This window comes from Macrosteles quadrilineatus, unplaced genomic scaffold, assembly GCF_028750875.1.
Source record: "Macrosteles quadrilineatus isolate MER2022 unplaced genomic scaffold, UCM_ALF_1.0 Scaffold_2__2_contigs__length_208266976, whole genome shotgun sequence".
Lineage (NCBI taxonomy): Eukaryota > Metazoa > Arthropoda > Insecta > Hemiptera > Cicadellidae > Macrosteles > Macrosteles quadrilineatus.
The window spans coordinates 112,821,769-112,835,330 of NW_026542595.1; the positions used below are offsets into that span (position 1 = coordinate 112,821,769).

A 13,562-nucleotide genomic window follows, 5' to 3' on the forward strand; every position below is an offset into this window, starting at 1 on the left:
CAAGACTTTAGCCGACTTATCTTAAATCATAATTGAAGAATCTCTATAAAACTATCCATCAAAAGGTAGACTTTAGATACTGTAGTAACAAGACCAGGGATTCCCTCACAAAAAACATTTAAAATTGTGATTGCCTATAGAAAAATACCAATAAATAAACAAAAGCAAAACAGCATCAAATTTTAATTCATCATTTTTGGAAAAAGACTTTATCAACGCTATTGCTGAGATCGCTTATAAAGTTGATCCGGGTGAGGAGTGTTAAGCCGTCACAATGTCACCGATGTAACACGAGCCGCAGACAGTTCTGGTACGCTGAACATGATGTCTGATGTCATTGGATCTCGTATCAGCGGATCACAGCATCAGCATTCTAGAACAGCATCTCTGAGAACACAGTTGCTGAGTCGAGTTTTCTGACGTTCTAGAAACTTGTGTTCTTTCTTCGGATTTCATTTTGTAATTGTTGTGCACTAAATTTCCAGTAAAACCAGTATTTGATATTTCATTGCTGTGAAGTTGCGATAACTTTTGAATTGTAGTGTTTACAACATTGGGGGTTGTACAGTTTTGTTTTGAATCATAAAGGCCATAACATACTGAATTTTAATCAAAATGTTTTTAAATGAGATTTTCCTCTTGTTTTTTTGGAGAAAAATCACCATTAAATACAAAACTTCAATAAAATAAATTAAAACGCTTGGAGGTACCATGGATTAGTACCCACACACCAAATATCATCAAAACGGGAACACAATTAAGTATGGTTTAAGCTTTGTAAATATCCACACATACAACTCCGTGACTTTCCCACACGGAAAAGCGTAATTTTATACACACACAGACATCACTTTGAAAACCATCACTTTTTGGATTCAGGGGGACCCAAAATGTATATTTTCACCTTGAAACTCGAAAATTTTTGCAAAAACAATACCTACTCTCTAAATCTATGATGCTATAATTTGTATGTTACTTCCAGCATTGCACCGCCTCCGGCTACGGAATTTCCTCCCCCGCCAGTACAACAATGGTGTCGAGAGCTGCGATTGTTGTGCGAGCCAGAGTGTACCACTACGCTGCAAAGTAAATCCCTCACTGCTGATCTGAGCAGACAAGTGACCCTCATGGCAGCCACTACGACAGAGGCTGTGCGAACATTACAACAACGGACACGGACTATATCACACGAGTTTACCAAACTGTACAGGTTAGTGGGGGAATAAATACTTGAGAAAATTGTCTATTACAGAATTAGTTTGGAAAAACACTTACAGTCGGACCACGTAAGTTTGCAGTTGAGGGAGGAGCCTATTTACCATATGGTTTTGAATGAACTAATGAGAACCGTGCGGTGTTGCCAAGTCTAATAATACCAGCTGATTTGAAAATATTACTTAGTATATTTTAATTAGTGTTGTTAACGGGCGATGTGGCAACATCGCACTAGCCTCGTCTTGTGATTGGCTGCCACCAACTGCAAACTTACGTGGTCCCTACTTTAGGAACACATTAAGAAGGAATGGGTACCTACTTAATTAACTAAGTGAGTCAGTGGCTCAGTTGGTAAAATCACGGACTTCTGGACTTCGGGCCCAAGGCAGGGATGTCATAGGTTCCGAGTTCCAATCCTGGTACCTGCCACTACTTTTTATCAGTACAGTTCACCCTTGTACTGTACAGACTCACCTCTTGCTTTCCTGAAGACGTTCCAGGCACAGAACTCCGTGACCCATTTGGACAGGCAAATGCAAGGTAAAAGAGGCCGTCCACTTCTTCTATTCAACAATATGAAAAAAATTATCTAAGAAAATTTTAGGCAGTTGAAAATACAAAATGGTCACGAAAGAATTAATTCACAACTAAAAGGGGGCTTCTTCAGGAAGTAGCGGTAGAATTATACTATAACTACTTTGCTTCTATTACTTCCCTACCATTCTAATGTATCTTTTAGTGTTAGTTCAAATGTTAAATCCAACTTAAAGTTACATGCAAAATTCTTCATTGGTCACAATAAAGCAAATCATGTTTTTAAAAGCTTAACATGATGACTCAGAGGTTATTGTTCAAGATACCCTACACTGCTTTACTATATTCTCAGCAGTTTTAATAATTTTGTTTGATTGATTAATTTATGTAATTTCATTGTTGGAAATAGACCGTAATTATTTATTTTTTTAGATTACATAGAGAAGAATATCTTAATATCCTGAAATTCTTTGTGGCACTCTTCTTGGCAGGCATATAGGTCCATTAATGTTTTTTTCAGTTTTTTTAAGTATTCTGGAAATTAAAGAAGCAATTGATTTTCTCGTTATCTACTGTAGTATTTAAGTAGGTTACAAAGTTGTATTAAAACCTGTTTTGATCAGTGGATGTCACAGTTTGTCATCATTTGTTTATATTCAATGAATGAGTCATGTATAAGTAGATCACTAAACCAGTAATCATGATAAAACGAGGCCATAGTTAGAACTTGTTAAGCTGTTAAGTGCTAGACCGAGCTCCCAAACCGCCTATTAATGTGACACATTTGGTAATTTAAGCTTATTTGTAACAGATATTTAGTGTTGCAGACTGGTAATAGTGTTTGTTTTCAAATAGAAATCTTGTTTTCTTTTAAAGTTTTGCTATCAGCGAATTTCCCATACAGGGAGTAAGCTAGGTATTATTGTAAGAATATTTTATACACTGGATTCTTCATCCCAAAAGGGATTTTTGCACCATTAGATAGATAAAGTGGATGGAAGAGAGAGAAGGATTTTAGGTTCTGGTGTCAGATTTTCTTTTTTCATGTTATTCAGATAAAAATCAACCCTATTTAAATTATTTTTGCATATTAGTACATCAATACTTTAACAGCTATTTCAGCAAACTTCAACAGATCACTTGGGGTAGGACATCAAGTTTAGAAAAAATCATATGTGATAAAATAGGATTTTTGCGACCTGGTTGGTGGGATTTTTGTTTTAGCAGAAACACTGATTACATTTGTTTGTACGTTTTTAAGGAGTGTTTCAGCATAATTTAACATGTCCGTTTGTTGCAGGAGGGTAGAACAAGAACAGTTGGAGCATGTAGGTCCATTAGTGCAGAGTCTGCTGGGTCACATGACAGAGCTGCTAGCAGTCGTGGAGCTGCCAAGTAGTAGCAGCGAGTGCTGCGGTCAGTTGGTGGCTGCAGGAGAGCTGCTGCGTACTGCGTCATCTGCCAAGACTCTGCAGCAACAACAGTTGGTGGAGAGTGTCACCAGGCTGGGCCGAGCATTCACTAGCGTCATGGACCATCTACTAGCTCAGCAGATTAAGGTGAGGGACACGTTAACTCGTATGTGGTTTGATACGTCAAATTAAGCTTTATTCTCATCTCATGTTATTTTAGAAAACAAAGGATATTGAATAAAACACTAATTGGCACTTAGTTCAAGTTGAATAGGTCCAAAACTAGCAAAAAAAGTTTCAGTAAATGTTTTATGGCTCAAAAACTACCTTAATTGCAACTAACTATTTAACGAAGTTGAAGGTGTTATTAACATCCTATTCACTTGCTTGACTCCAATTCCAATACTTAGCTTCTACTAGTGGCGGTCCTATAACCTTGTCAAATGGGGGGCTTCCTACACCTCGTAAGAATAGACGGGGGTTCAGGGACCTCCCTAGAAAATTTGGTACTATTTTCGATATTTGGTGACTTTCATAAGTCAGTTTTAACGTCTAAATAAGTATACCCAAATCCTCCATTATGAATTTAGGACAAAATGTATGTTTAAATTTTGTTTTCTATGGTACAATAAGTTAACATTAGCCGCTGTACCCCCGCCCCCCTTGGAACCGTCACTGACTAGGCACATAATTAATTTTTCATACCTTGCATGTTCCTGGGACAAGGTATGAGGTAGAACATATCAAGAATGTATTAATTATACTAGTGTAGCACAAAATTTGAGTTGTTGGAGAACAAGTACAATCCCATGTTATCAATGATGATTGTAACACACTTATTTCCCCATAGTTACTGGTGGCAGTGCTAGAGGAGCCGTCGTCTAACCTGGCTTTGCTCTCGGCTCTGTCGGCATTCTCAGGACTCGGCCTGGAACCTGGCCACTTGGGCGACCTCATGTCTCGCTGTTGTGGTATCCGAGCTCTCCTCGGCCTCTGTCTGGACTCCAAGTCAGCCTCCGTGAGAACGGCCTCTCTACGTATCCTGGCCACGGTGTGTTGTTCATCGGCGACCATCAGGCAATTTGAACAGGTAATTTGATATTTTCTTTGTTTGATTTTATTTAACTTTTTTTATCATCACACTAGACTAAATGGTGATTGATAATCACCCTTCATGATGTTCTCAAGTTCACAGGCTTGCTGCGCTTATACATACATGTTGTATTATTGCAGGGTGGAGGTGTAGAGATAGTGACAGACATGTTGTCAGATGAGCGCCGTGGGGAGGCGGAGATCATGGAGGCCGTGTCTGTACTGGCGCAGGTCACGGCACCCTGGGTGGAGGACAACCACACTGTACAAGGCCTCACAGTGTTGTATGTTGCAGGGTGGAGGTGTAGAGATAGTGACAGACATGTTGTCAGATGAGCGCCGTGGGGAGGCGGAGGTCACAGAGGCAGTGTCTGTGCTGGCACAGGTCATGGCACCCTGGGTGGAGGACAACCACACTGTACAAGGCCTCACAGTGTTGTATGTTGCAGGGTGGAGGTGTAGAGATAGTGACAGACATGTTGTCAGATGAGCGCCGTGGGGAGTCGGAGGTCACAGAGGCAGTGTCTGTACTGGCGCAGGTCACGGCACCCTGGGTGGAGGACAACCACACTGTACAAGGCCTCAAATTGATGTATGTTTCAGGGTGGAGGTGTAGAGATAGTGACAGACATGTTGTCAGATGAGCGCCGTGGGGAGGCGGAGGTCACAGAGGCAGTGTCTGTACTGGCGCAGGTCACGGCACCCTGGGTGGAGGACAACCACACTGTACAAGGCCTCACAGTGTTGTATGTTGCAGGGTGGAGGTGTAGAGATAGTGACAGACATGTTGTCAGATGAGCGCCGTGGGGAGGCGGAGGTCACAGAGGCAGTGTCTGTACTGGCACAGGTCACGGCACCCTGGGTGGAGGACAACCACACTGTACAAGGCCTCACAGTGTTGTATGTTGCAGGGTGAAGGTGTAGAGATAGTGACAGACATGTTGTCAGATGAGCGCCGTGGGGAGGCGGAGGTCACAGAGGCAGTGTCTGTGCTGGCGCAGGTCACGGCACCATGGGTGGAGGACAACCACACTGTACAAGGCCTCACAGTGTTGTATGTTGCAGGGTGGAGGTGTAGAGATAGTGACAGACATGTTGTCAGATGAGCGCCGTGGGGAGGCGGAGGTCACAGAGGCAGTGTCTGTGCTGGCGCAGGTCACGGCACCGTGGGTGGAGGACAACCACACTGTACAAGGCCTCACAGAGCAACTCACAGCATTGGTCGCAGCACTTACCAGTAAGTGGTAGATATTATAATTTTAGTCATGGTCATGTTTGCTTTTTTTTCCTATTAACTTTGTTAATGAATAGATTTGATGAGTACAAATAAACAAATAGGGTATTAGTGGCTTCTTCCTTGGGTCAAGTACATTTCCACCCCACCATACCAGAGCTAAAAGTGCATGGTTGTCCCACAAACATGTATTCTCTGGATGTTACTTCTCTGTGTTTTGCAGCTAAACAGACAAATATATAGCTTCACATTTTTGATGTCTTAAAGTTAAGAATTATCCCTCAATGATCTGTGATTGTACATTTTTCTAATCTACCCGTTTGACAGGACTAGTCAACAACACTACCAGCAGCGTATTGTTGCTGCTATCAGCTGCTGCCTTGTGTCATCTCAGCTTGCTGGAGCCACAGTGTGTCTGGAGGCTGCTAGACTGTAAGACTGCTGGGACTTTGCTGCTAGCAGTCAGGAGACAGGGTCCTCACGCTTCCGTCTTTCTTCAGGTAAGTTTACATTTCAGATTTTGAATTTAAAAACTAGTACATTGATCTGTTAACTCAATACAAAGTCTCAAAACATTTAAAAGAAGTACCTGGCTTATCAATTAAGAATGAATAAATATAACAAATAATCAAATTGTTCAATTAACAAGAGAAATTAGAAGAACTAGGAACTCTAAGTTATCAAAATTATGTAAAAAATTGAAATGTAACCTCAAGCATATGTTAGTAAAATCAAAAAGGGAACATTTTGAGAAGAAAATTAATAACTCAAATAATGTACAAAAAACTGTGTGGGGTCTGATTAACTCAGAGATCGGGGATAAGCCCAGAAACAGAGTCAATAATGTTCAGTTAAATATTGAAGGAAAGAAAGTATCAAATCCAAAAATTGTGTCTAATTATTTTAATGACTATTTTTCTAGTATAGTTAAAGACAGTAATCCAAATGTTAATGCTTTGAATATTCAAAATAACTCGAAATGTCAAAGTATAGCAGATAGACTACTTAAACCTATGTTCTGTTTTACTACTGTAAACAGTGATGAGGTGGAAAAAATCATTACCTCATTGAAAAGTACGAAGTCGAGTGGGTATGATGAGGTCCCAGTAACTGTGTTGAAGGAAGTGAAAAGGGATATCAGTAAAATTCTAAGTCATCTGATCAATTCTTCATTTATCACTGGTTCATATCCAACTAAATTTAAAAAATCTAAAATTATCCCGGTACCAAAAAAAGGTGATGCTTCAGATGTAAACAACTATCGTCCAATATCTCTGCTTCCATCTTTATCTAAAGTTTTTGAAAAAATAGCTTCAATCCAGTTAAGTAATTATTTAGAAAAATACAATTTATTGGATGATATTCAACACGGCTTTAGATCTGGTAGATCAGTTGTTAGTGCCGCAGTCTCATTTGTGGAATCTGTAATTGAGTCTGTTGACCAAGGAAAATTTACAACTGGCATTTTTTTGGACTTGTCTAAAGCCTTTGACAGTGTAAAGCACTCAATTTTATTACAAAAATTACAATCTTTAGGAATATCGAAAAATTCTCTAAATTGGTTTCAGTCATATCTTTGTGACCGCAGTCAGTATGTCGAAGTAACGTTTCTATCAAACTCAAATAAACTTATTAGTATATCTTCAGAAACTCGCCCTGTTAAATTTGGCGTCCCACAAGGTTCAATATTAGGTCCTCTGTTATTTTTATGTTATATGAAAAACATTGAAAATGCCTTATTATTCCAACCTAATTCAAAATTAATTTTATATGCCGATGATTCAAACTTGAAATTATCATCAGAGACTTTGGAAGAAACTGAAGTAAATTGTAAACTAGAATTAGAAAACATCAATAAATTTCTCAAGGATCATAATTTATTTTTGAATGTAGGAAAAACTAATTGTATTAATTTTAAAACAAAACAAAACAGAAATAAGAGAAAACCAGTGATAGATTTGAATTCTCAGCAAATTATAACAAAACCAAATGCTCAGTTTCTTGGCTTAACTATTGATCAGCATTTAGATTGGAATAACCATGTGGACAAAATTTTACCAAAAATTAGTTCTGGAATATTTGCTTTGAGGAAAATGTCCTTTTATTGTAATATTGAAACAATGCGTAAAATCTATTTTGCATACATACATTCCCATATTGCTTTTGGGATTTGTTTATTTGGAGCAACTTCAAAAATTAATCTTGAAAATATATTAAAAAAACAAGAATATGCAATTAGAATAATGCTAAAACTACAGCGTGATGCCTCTGTGAAAAAACACTTTGTTGAACTCAATATTTTGACAGTCTACGGACAGTATATTTTTGACTGCATTTTAATGGCAATTAAGAAAGCTGATTCTCGTCCTTCAGATTATATTTCAACCCTTCATAAATACAATACTCGACATAAAGACTCCATAATAACATATAAACATCAAACAAAATTTTTTGAAAAGAAACCTTCCTACATCGGTCAAAGATATTTAAATACAATTCCAAAAGAAATTAAAAAAGAAAGTAATAGAAACAAATTTAAAAGAAGATTAAAAGAATATCTGATTAAAATAGCTCCGTATTCTTTTGAAGATTTTTTCCACCCATCACAGTCATAATGAATATATAAACACTTTTTCAGTCTCCTGCATAGAGTGGATGAGATTGTCACTTAGGCTAGTTTGAGTTGTTGTACAACCTGACACTATTCGATGTATATATTGTACAAAATAATGAATAAAGAAGTTTGAATTGAATTGAATTGAATTGAATATTCTATTTACCTTTTTGGTAAGTTTTAGTACGAAAAAAGTGAAACTTAGGTTGTAATGTCAAATTGTGTGCCAATGAAAACTTATAATTTACCTTCTCATCCCTTACTTTATTTGATACGTTCCTTAGGACCATATGAGTTGAAATATTCAAGCTTAAAAGAGGCCATCCTTTAGTTTTAGTCGATAATTAGTTTTACAACTTCATCTCACGTTTTCCTATGACAATATCTCTGGCTACTGATTCTTTACCAACCTTCTGTGATGTTCAGGAACAGGTAGCAGGACTGTTAGCCAACATGGCCGCTGTGCCGGAGGTGAGGCCGCACCTAGCCGAGCACCGCGCGGTTGTAGCGTTGCTGTGTTTCCTCCAGGTGCGCCACTGTCCTCTCCAACGAGCACCAGAGATCGCAGCCGCTGAGAGACTACAGCATAAGTCTGCTATTGCACTGTCAAGGTAAGTGTCGCCATAGAATGTAGCCTAGATAGATGTCAAGGTTTTATAATTAGAGTCGGAGGGTGGAAATCTAGTTTTAAAGACTTTTTCTTAAATTGGAATAACTTTGAGTCAAGCTTTAGGTGAGGCAGTGGTTTAGGCGATAGTGCTATGGAATTCGGACCCAAAACAGCGATGTTGAAGGTTCGAATCCTGGTATCTGCCACTTGTTATTAGTAAACTTCACCTTTGAACTGTACCAGTTTACCTCTTGTTGTTGGATACATTCCACGCAGCTCCATAGCCAATGGGACGGGCAAATACAAGGTTTATAGAGACCAACTCTTATAAAAAACTTTGTGATAGCAAAGCGCCACTTAAAATTGTTGAAATATTTTGGAGAAACAGTTGTGTAAACTATTATTATCATTACGTATGACCTCAGCCACGGCCATCTTTAACTCCAGGCCGCGGCCTGGTAGAATTGGCAACGTCGCAAGTAGGGTTGTTTAGTGTCAGACGTCTCATAAGATAACATTGCAGACAGGTGACATCAGCTCATCAATTTGCACTTTATTGATTTAAATTTAAATTTATGAAAATAAATTTATTAAAATATTGAAACATACAGAATTGAAAACCAAAACAATATGAATTGAAAATCTATATCGGTACATTTAAAGCGGAGTCAATATTTTCATAATCCAGTAACCAAGCTTTCGTAAATACACAAATACCATTAGCTGCTTCCAGACAAAACCGCTGTTATAACCCTTCTTGCTACGTTACTTGGCCGTGCATCATCACTACTACAGGTAAATAAGCTGAATGCAGAGTAAATGTAAAATGGAGTAAGATTATTTTATTTCTGAGTTAGAAGAGGGAAAATGCATTTACGCTCCTTGCCAGCCTGTACTGTGGGACTTCTGAATTGATCAGAACACTCACTAAAAAAAACTCTTCTCTGTTGGATAGAGACTTAAGACTGTCACGTTTCTACAGGTCAGGCCAACGTGTGACCTAATCTCTTAAGGCTCATACTGTTTCTGGCATCAAGTTCTTTTACCTGAGTTATTTCTTTCTTTCTTTTATCCTGAAGGCTTCTTGGTGTGGAGAATATTCTGGACTTGACAAATTAATCCAATTTTCCTCACCCTCCGTCATCATTGAGATGACAGGGCAGAAATATCTTGTGCAGCTTTATTACTGACTAAGATCAGCTGTTTCTATTATCCTAGTGATGAAGGACTGGGACCAGTTTCAAACCAAAATGTTACTGTTTTTCGAAATCATACTGGCGACCTTATGATTGTATTGAGCATTATAACGACTTTGTATTTCAAGCCGTTTCTCGTTTTCACAGGTTATGTAGCGATCCCAGTGTGGCTGCTCAAGTAGTAGACCTGCAAGGTATCAACCGTCTGGTCCGGTTGTGTAAGGAAGAGAGAGAACGCAACCACAGTGACGGAGTCTTGGTTGCTTGTCTGGTGAGTGCTGAGCTTTGCTCAAAGAAAATCAATCATGTTATACAGTTACAGCTCCTTTAGCAAAGCACCTAGTTCAGAACTCTTTGATAACATAGCAGTTATCTCTGTTTCTTATCCACAAAATTATGATGTTGAGGTTAAAATGTGCCATGCTGTAAAAAAGGTTAAAAGTAGGTTGATCAAAATTAAGAATTTTACATCTTTGACATTAAAATCTGTATTTTATAAGACAAAGGAACCGCTTTGTTGGATGCTGTGGTCGAATCAAGATATATTCAATATTCAGAGGAGCGGAAAAATTGTCGGAAAACCAATAAACCAAAACACACTTAAAATAGAAATTGCATGCTTGATTTAAATTTACGAATACTCTTGTGACCCAATAATGGATATTACCACACGAATCTTAAACTGAAAAGGTTTGAAAAACACTTTTGTATACTACGTATATACTACGTTTAGGGGGAGAAAGCAAAAATAAGAGTTATTTTGTTGAAGTGTATATTGATATAGTATATTTTTCATAGTGTGATAACTATATTTCCTTTTCTTAATGAAATACTGTATCCTACAGGCGGCTCTTCGTAAGATTGTCGCAAACTGTGGACTAGAGGTTGTGGATCAGTTGAACGCTCGAGAGCTCGTAGAGCCGCGACTACTCGACTCGTTCTTCCTCTACTCGTCTCGTCAGGAGAGCTACGTGTGACGGACTCCAGTTACAGTCACCTTGGTCGAGTCGTTCACCCGTTACGACTCTTTGACGATCTGACACCTCCGTAACTCGAGTCGTTTCTTTTTCATTTCATTTTCATTTCATTTCATCCAAATATTTCTACGATTGTCACACATGTAATTGACACCGATGCTCGCTTTCTTCTTAGTCTATCCTTTGTGAACGCTGAATTTATCATTATGAAATTAGTTTCAAGTGTTACATATTTTAATGTTTGTTGATTTTAAAGTTAATTTGATCTCTGATTAGCTGTAGGCTTATTTTAACTTCAACATGCATGCATATCTGTTGGATTCAAGGTGATCAAAAACCATACTATTGAACTGGATTTCATCTTAAATTTCCTGTTTAGCAGTATTTTTGTAAAAAAACTATTTAAAAAAATTAAAAGTATTTTTTAATATTTTTATCTTGAAAGGTGAATTGTTGTGTAAGTGAACTTGTCTGGTAAACACACTGAAACTACTGCAGAACTTAAAAATATCTTAAAGCTCCAACTTAAAACCCAAACAAAAATTGTTAATTTTTGTTTTTAATTTTTGTTTCAATAGTAATGTCTGTTATATGTTATTATGATTCCTCATTGTTTAGTATAGGAAATTAGTGCTGGTATTTATCATTTCTGTTCTAACCAGATATGATCAATATCACCACAATTTTCTTTAACGAAACCTTCATAAATTATGTCCTAAATTTTTGAAATATAAATGGATTTCCAGTTTTTACCAAAAAAAGATATAATGAAACAAATCCTATCTTTCCCAACCGATTTGAAGATCGAATTATGTATTTTGTTTGTATTTAGTTTGCAGAAGTAATTGTCATACCATTATAGTCTGTATGATGTAACCTGTCTTCTGGCCCTCCGTCTACCTGGGGACTAGCCAATGGCTCAGTTCCAGGTCGACGGAGGAACAGGAGACAGGTTCCATCATACAAGCTATAGTCAGTTACATGGTAAATTGCATTCTAGTTTCAGTTTTTCTTCTTCCTTGTTTTCAGAATCTCATGATTGAAAACTAAAAACAAATGCAAAACCTGTAAAATACCTGTAATATTCATCTACTCCATTACAATTTGTCATATTGTCTATTAAAAAGAGTTGTCTTCAAAAGATCTACAAGAAGCTCCGTCACCACCATTTGAGTGTTAGTTTAAATATAACGCTAATGTGTTCCATACTTCCCCCACAACTATTACGGCCGCTGCACCATAATGCGATGCTTGGTATTGTCGTGGTTGTAACATAGCAGGGAAAATTGGCGCTAACGCCAAGTGTAAAATGTGACAGGATTAAGTGGTCAACTCCTTTTGAAATCTTGCAGAGATGACATTTACGAAAAATATTTGGATGTAAAAAATGTTTGTATGTACAGAGAAGTTAGAAACAGAGGATAAATTCAAAGGTACACTTAGTGGTGTCTAGCACCAGTTGCTGGTGTCTACAGCAAATTCTATTTGTCGTCCCCTTCTGCTCTCCTTTCCCCCCTTGCCATCACATACTACAGCGTTCAGGCGCTAGGAAGATCCTGTGCGCAGCAACTGCTGTACAAAATATGCTATGTGGCCATTGCAGTTCTGGCTCTTCTTTGCTCGATACTAGTACATTTCCACTCCAGCATACCAGGGTGCACGGTAAAGTGCACGGTTGTCCCATAAGCTTGTATCCTCTGTATCTTACTTCTCTTTGGCGTAAGATTGAGGGGAGGTGTTTGGACAATGTCAATCACATTTGGTCAATGTCCAAAGCGAGAAAAACTTAAGTAAATTTGTTTAGCGAATAATAACAAATCTAAGACTGCTAATAAAAAACTCTTTTTATCTTTAACTTGCGGATCCACTAGAAAACTTTTTAAAATTTTGTTACAGTCACGGCGGAAACGCGCCCGATCTCGTCGTTCAAATGTAAGACATTCTGCGATCTTTTAAAACCACCGAGAGATCCATCAATTGGGGATGGATTTCAAAAGGGTTGACTTCTTTAACCACCAAAATGTTACCAATGATCGTAATTCTTACATGGAGCGTTGACTTTTTTTACCTCATTGTTAACGGCTATCACGATGATACTAACCATCGCATTAGGGTCGCATTGGGGAGCCTGATTGAATAGTAGTGAGGGAAGCAAAGAACATGATACTTATGTTGGATTTGAACTAGCTTACTCCACCACGAAGGGAACTCGATGGAAATGTGAAAATTTTTATTTATGGTAAACCGTCATTTTAGTAGGTAGTGTACTACCATTTTTATTCGTTCCAAATACTATTTACATTTTTTTCAACTTCATTAGGCTTTTATTAATCCTTTACTATTTCTAAATACAGTAAGCATTGTTGAGTGCTTTTTTATTGTATCATTTTATGATTTAGGATCAAAAGTTGATTTTAATTATACTGTACATAATTCTTATTAAAATTACTTCCTAGTTCGTAGTTCCTACGTCAAAACTTCTAATCTGTGTCATTGTTTGTTAGTTTTTAACATTTTAGATTTTATTTTAGTTTCCTTACTTTATCTCTGTCCTTTTCTGCTATACAGATGTTGTATTAGTATTGAAATATAAAATATGTTAAACATAATGTGTATTCTTTAAATCTCTTATAATTGATTTGTGATTACTCTATGTCTTTTTTATATTGATTAAAATC

The 13,562-nt window shown here is 37.6% G+C and overlaps 1 protein-coding gene across 1 annotated transcript in view; it reads left to right on the top strand.

Moving 5' to 3' along the window:
- The window catches only part of LOC128986183 (protein inscuteable homolog), a 72,268-nt gene extending 58,939 nt beyond the window's left edge, over positions 1 to 13,329 (top strand). Inside the window, exons 4-11 of the mRNA XM_054406379.1 lie at positions 983 to 1,210; positions 3,050 to 3,308; positions 4,012 to 4,251; positions 5,319 to 5,490; positions 5,815 to 5,987; positions 8,528 to 8,712; positions 10,055 to 10,178; positions 10,753 to 13,329. Coding sequence (XP_054262354.1) covers positions 983 to 1,210; positions 3,050 to 3,308; positions 4,012 to 4,251; positions 5,319 to 5,490; positions 5,815 to 5,987; positions 8,528 to 8,712; positions 10,055 to 10,178; positions 10,753 to 10,884 — 1,513 coding nt within the window. The 3' untranslated portion in view covers positions 10,885 to 13,329. The remainder of the gene's footprint in view (positions 1 to 982; positions 1,211 to 3,049; positions 3,309 to 4,011; positions 4,252 to 5,318; positions 5,491 to 5,814; positions 5,988 to 8,527; positions 8,713 to 10,054; positions 10,179 to 10,752) is intronic.
- The last annotated feature ends 233 nt before the right edge of the window (positions 13,330 to 13,562 follow it).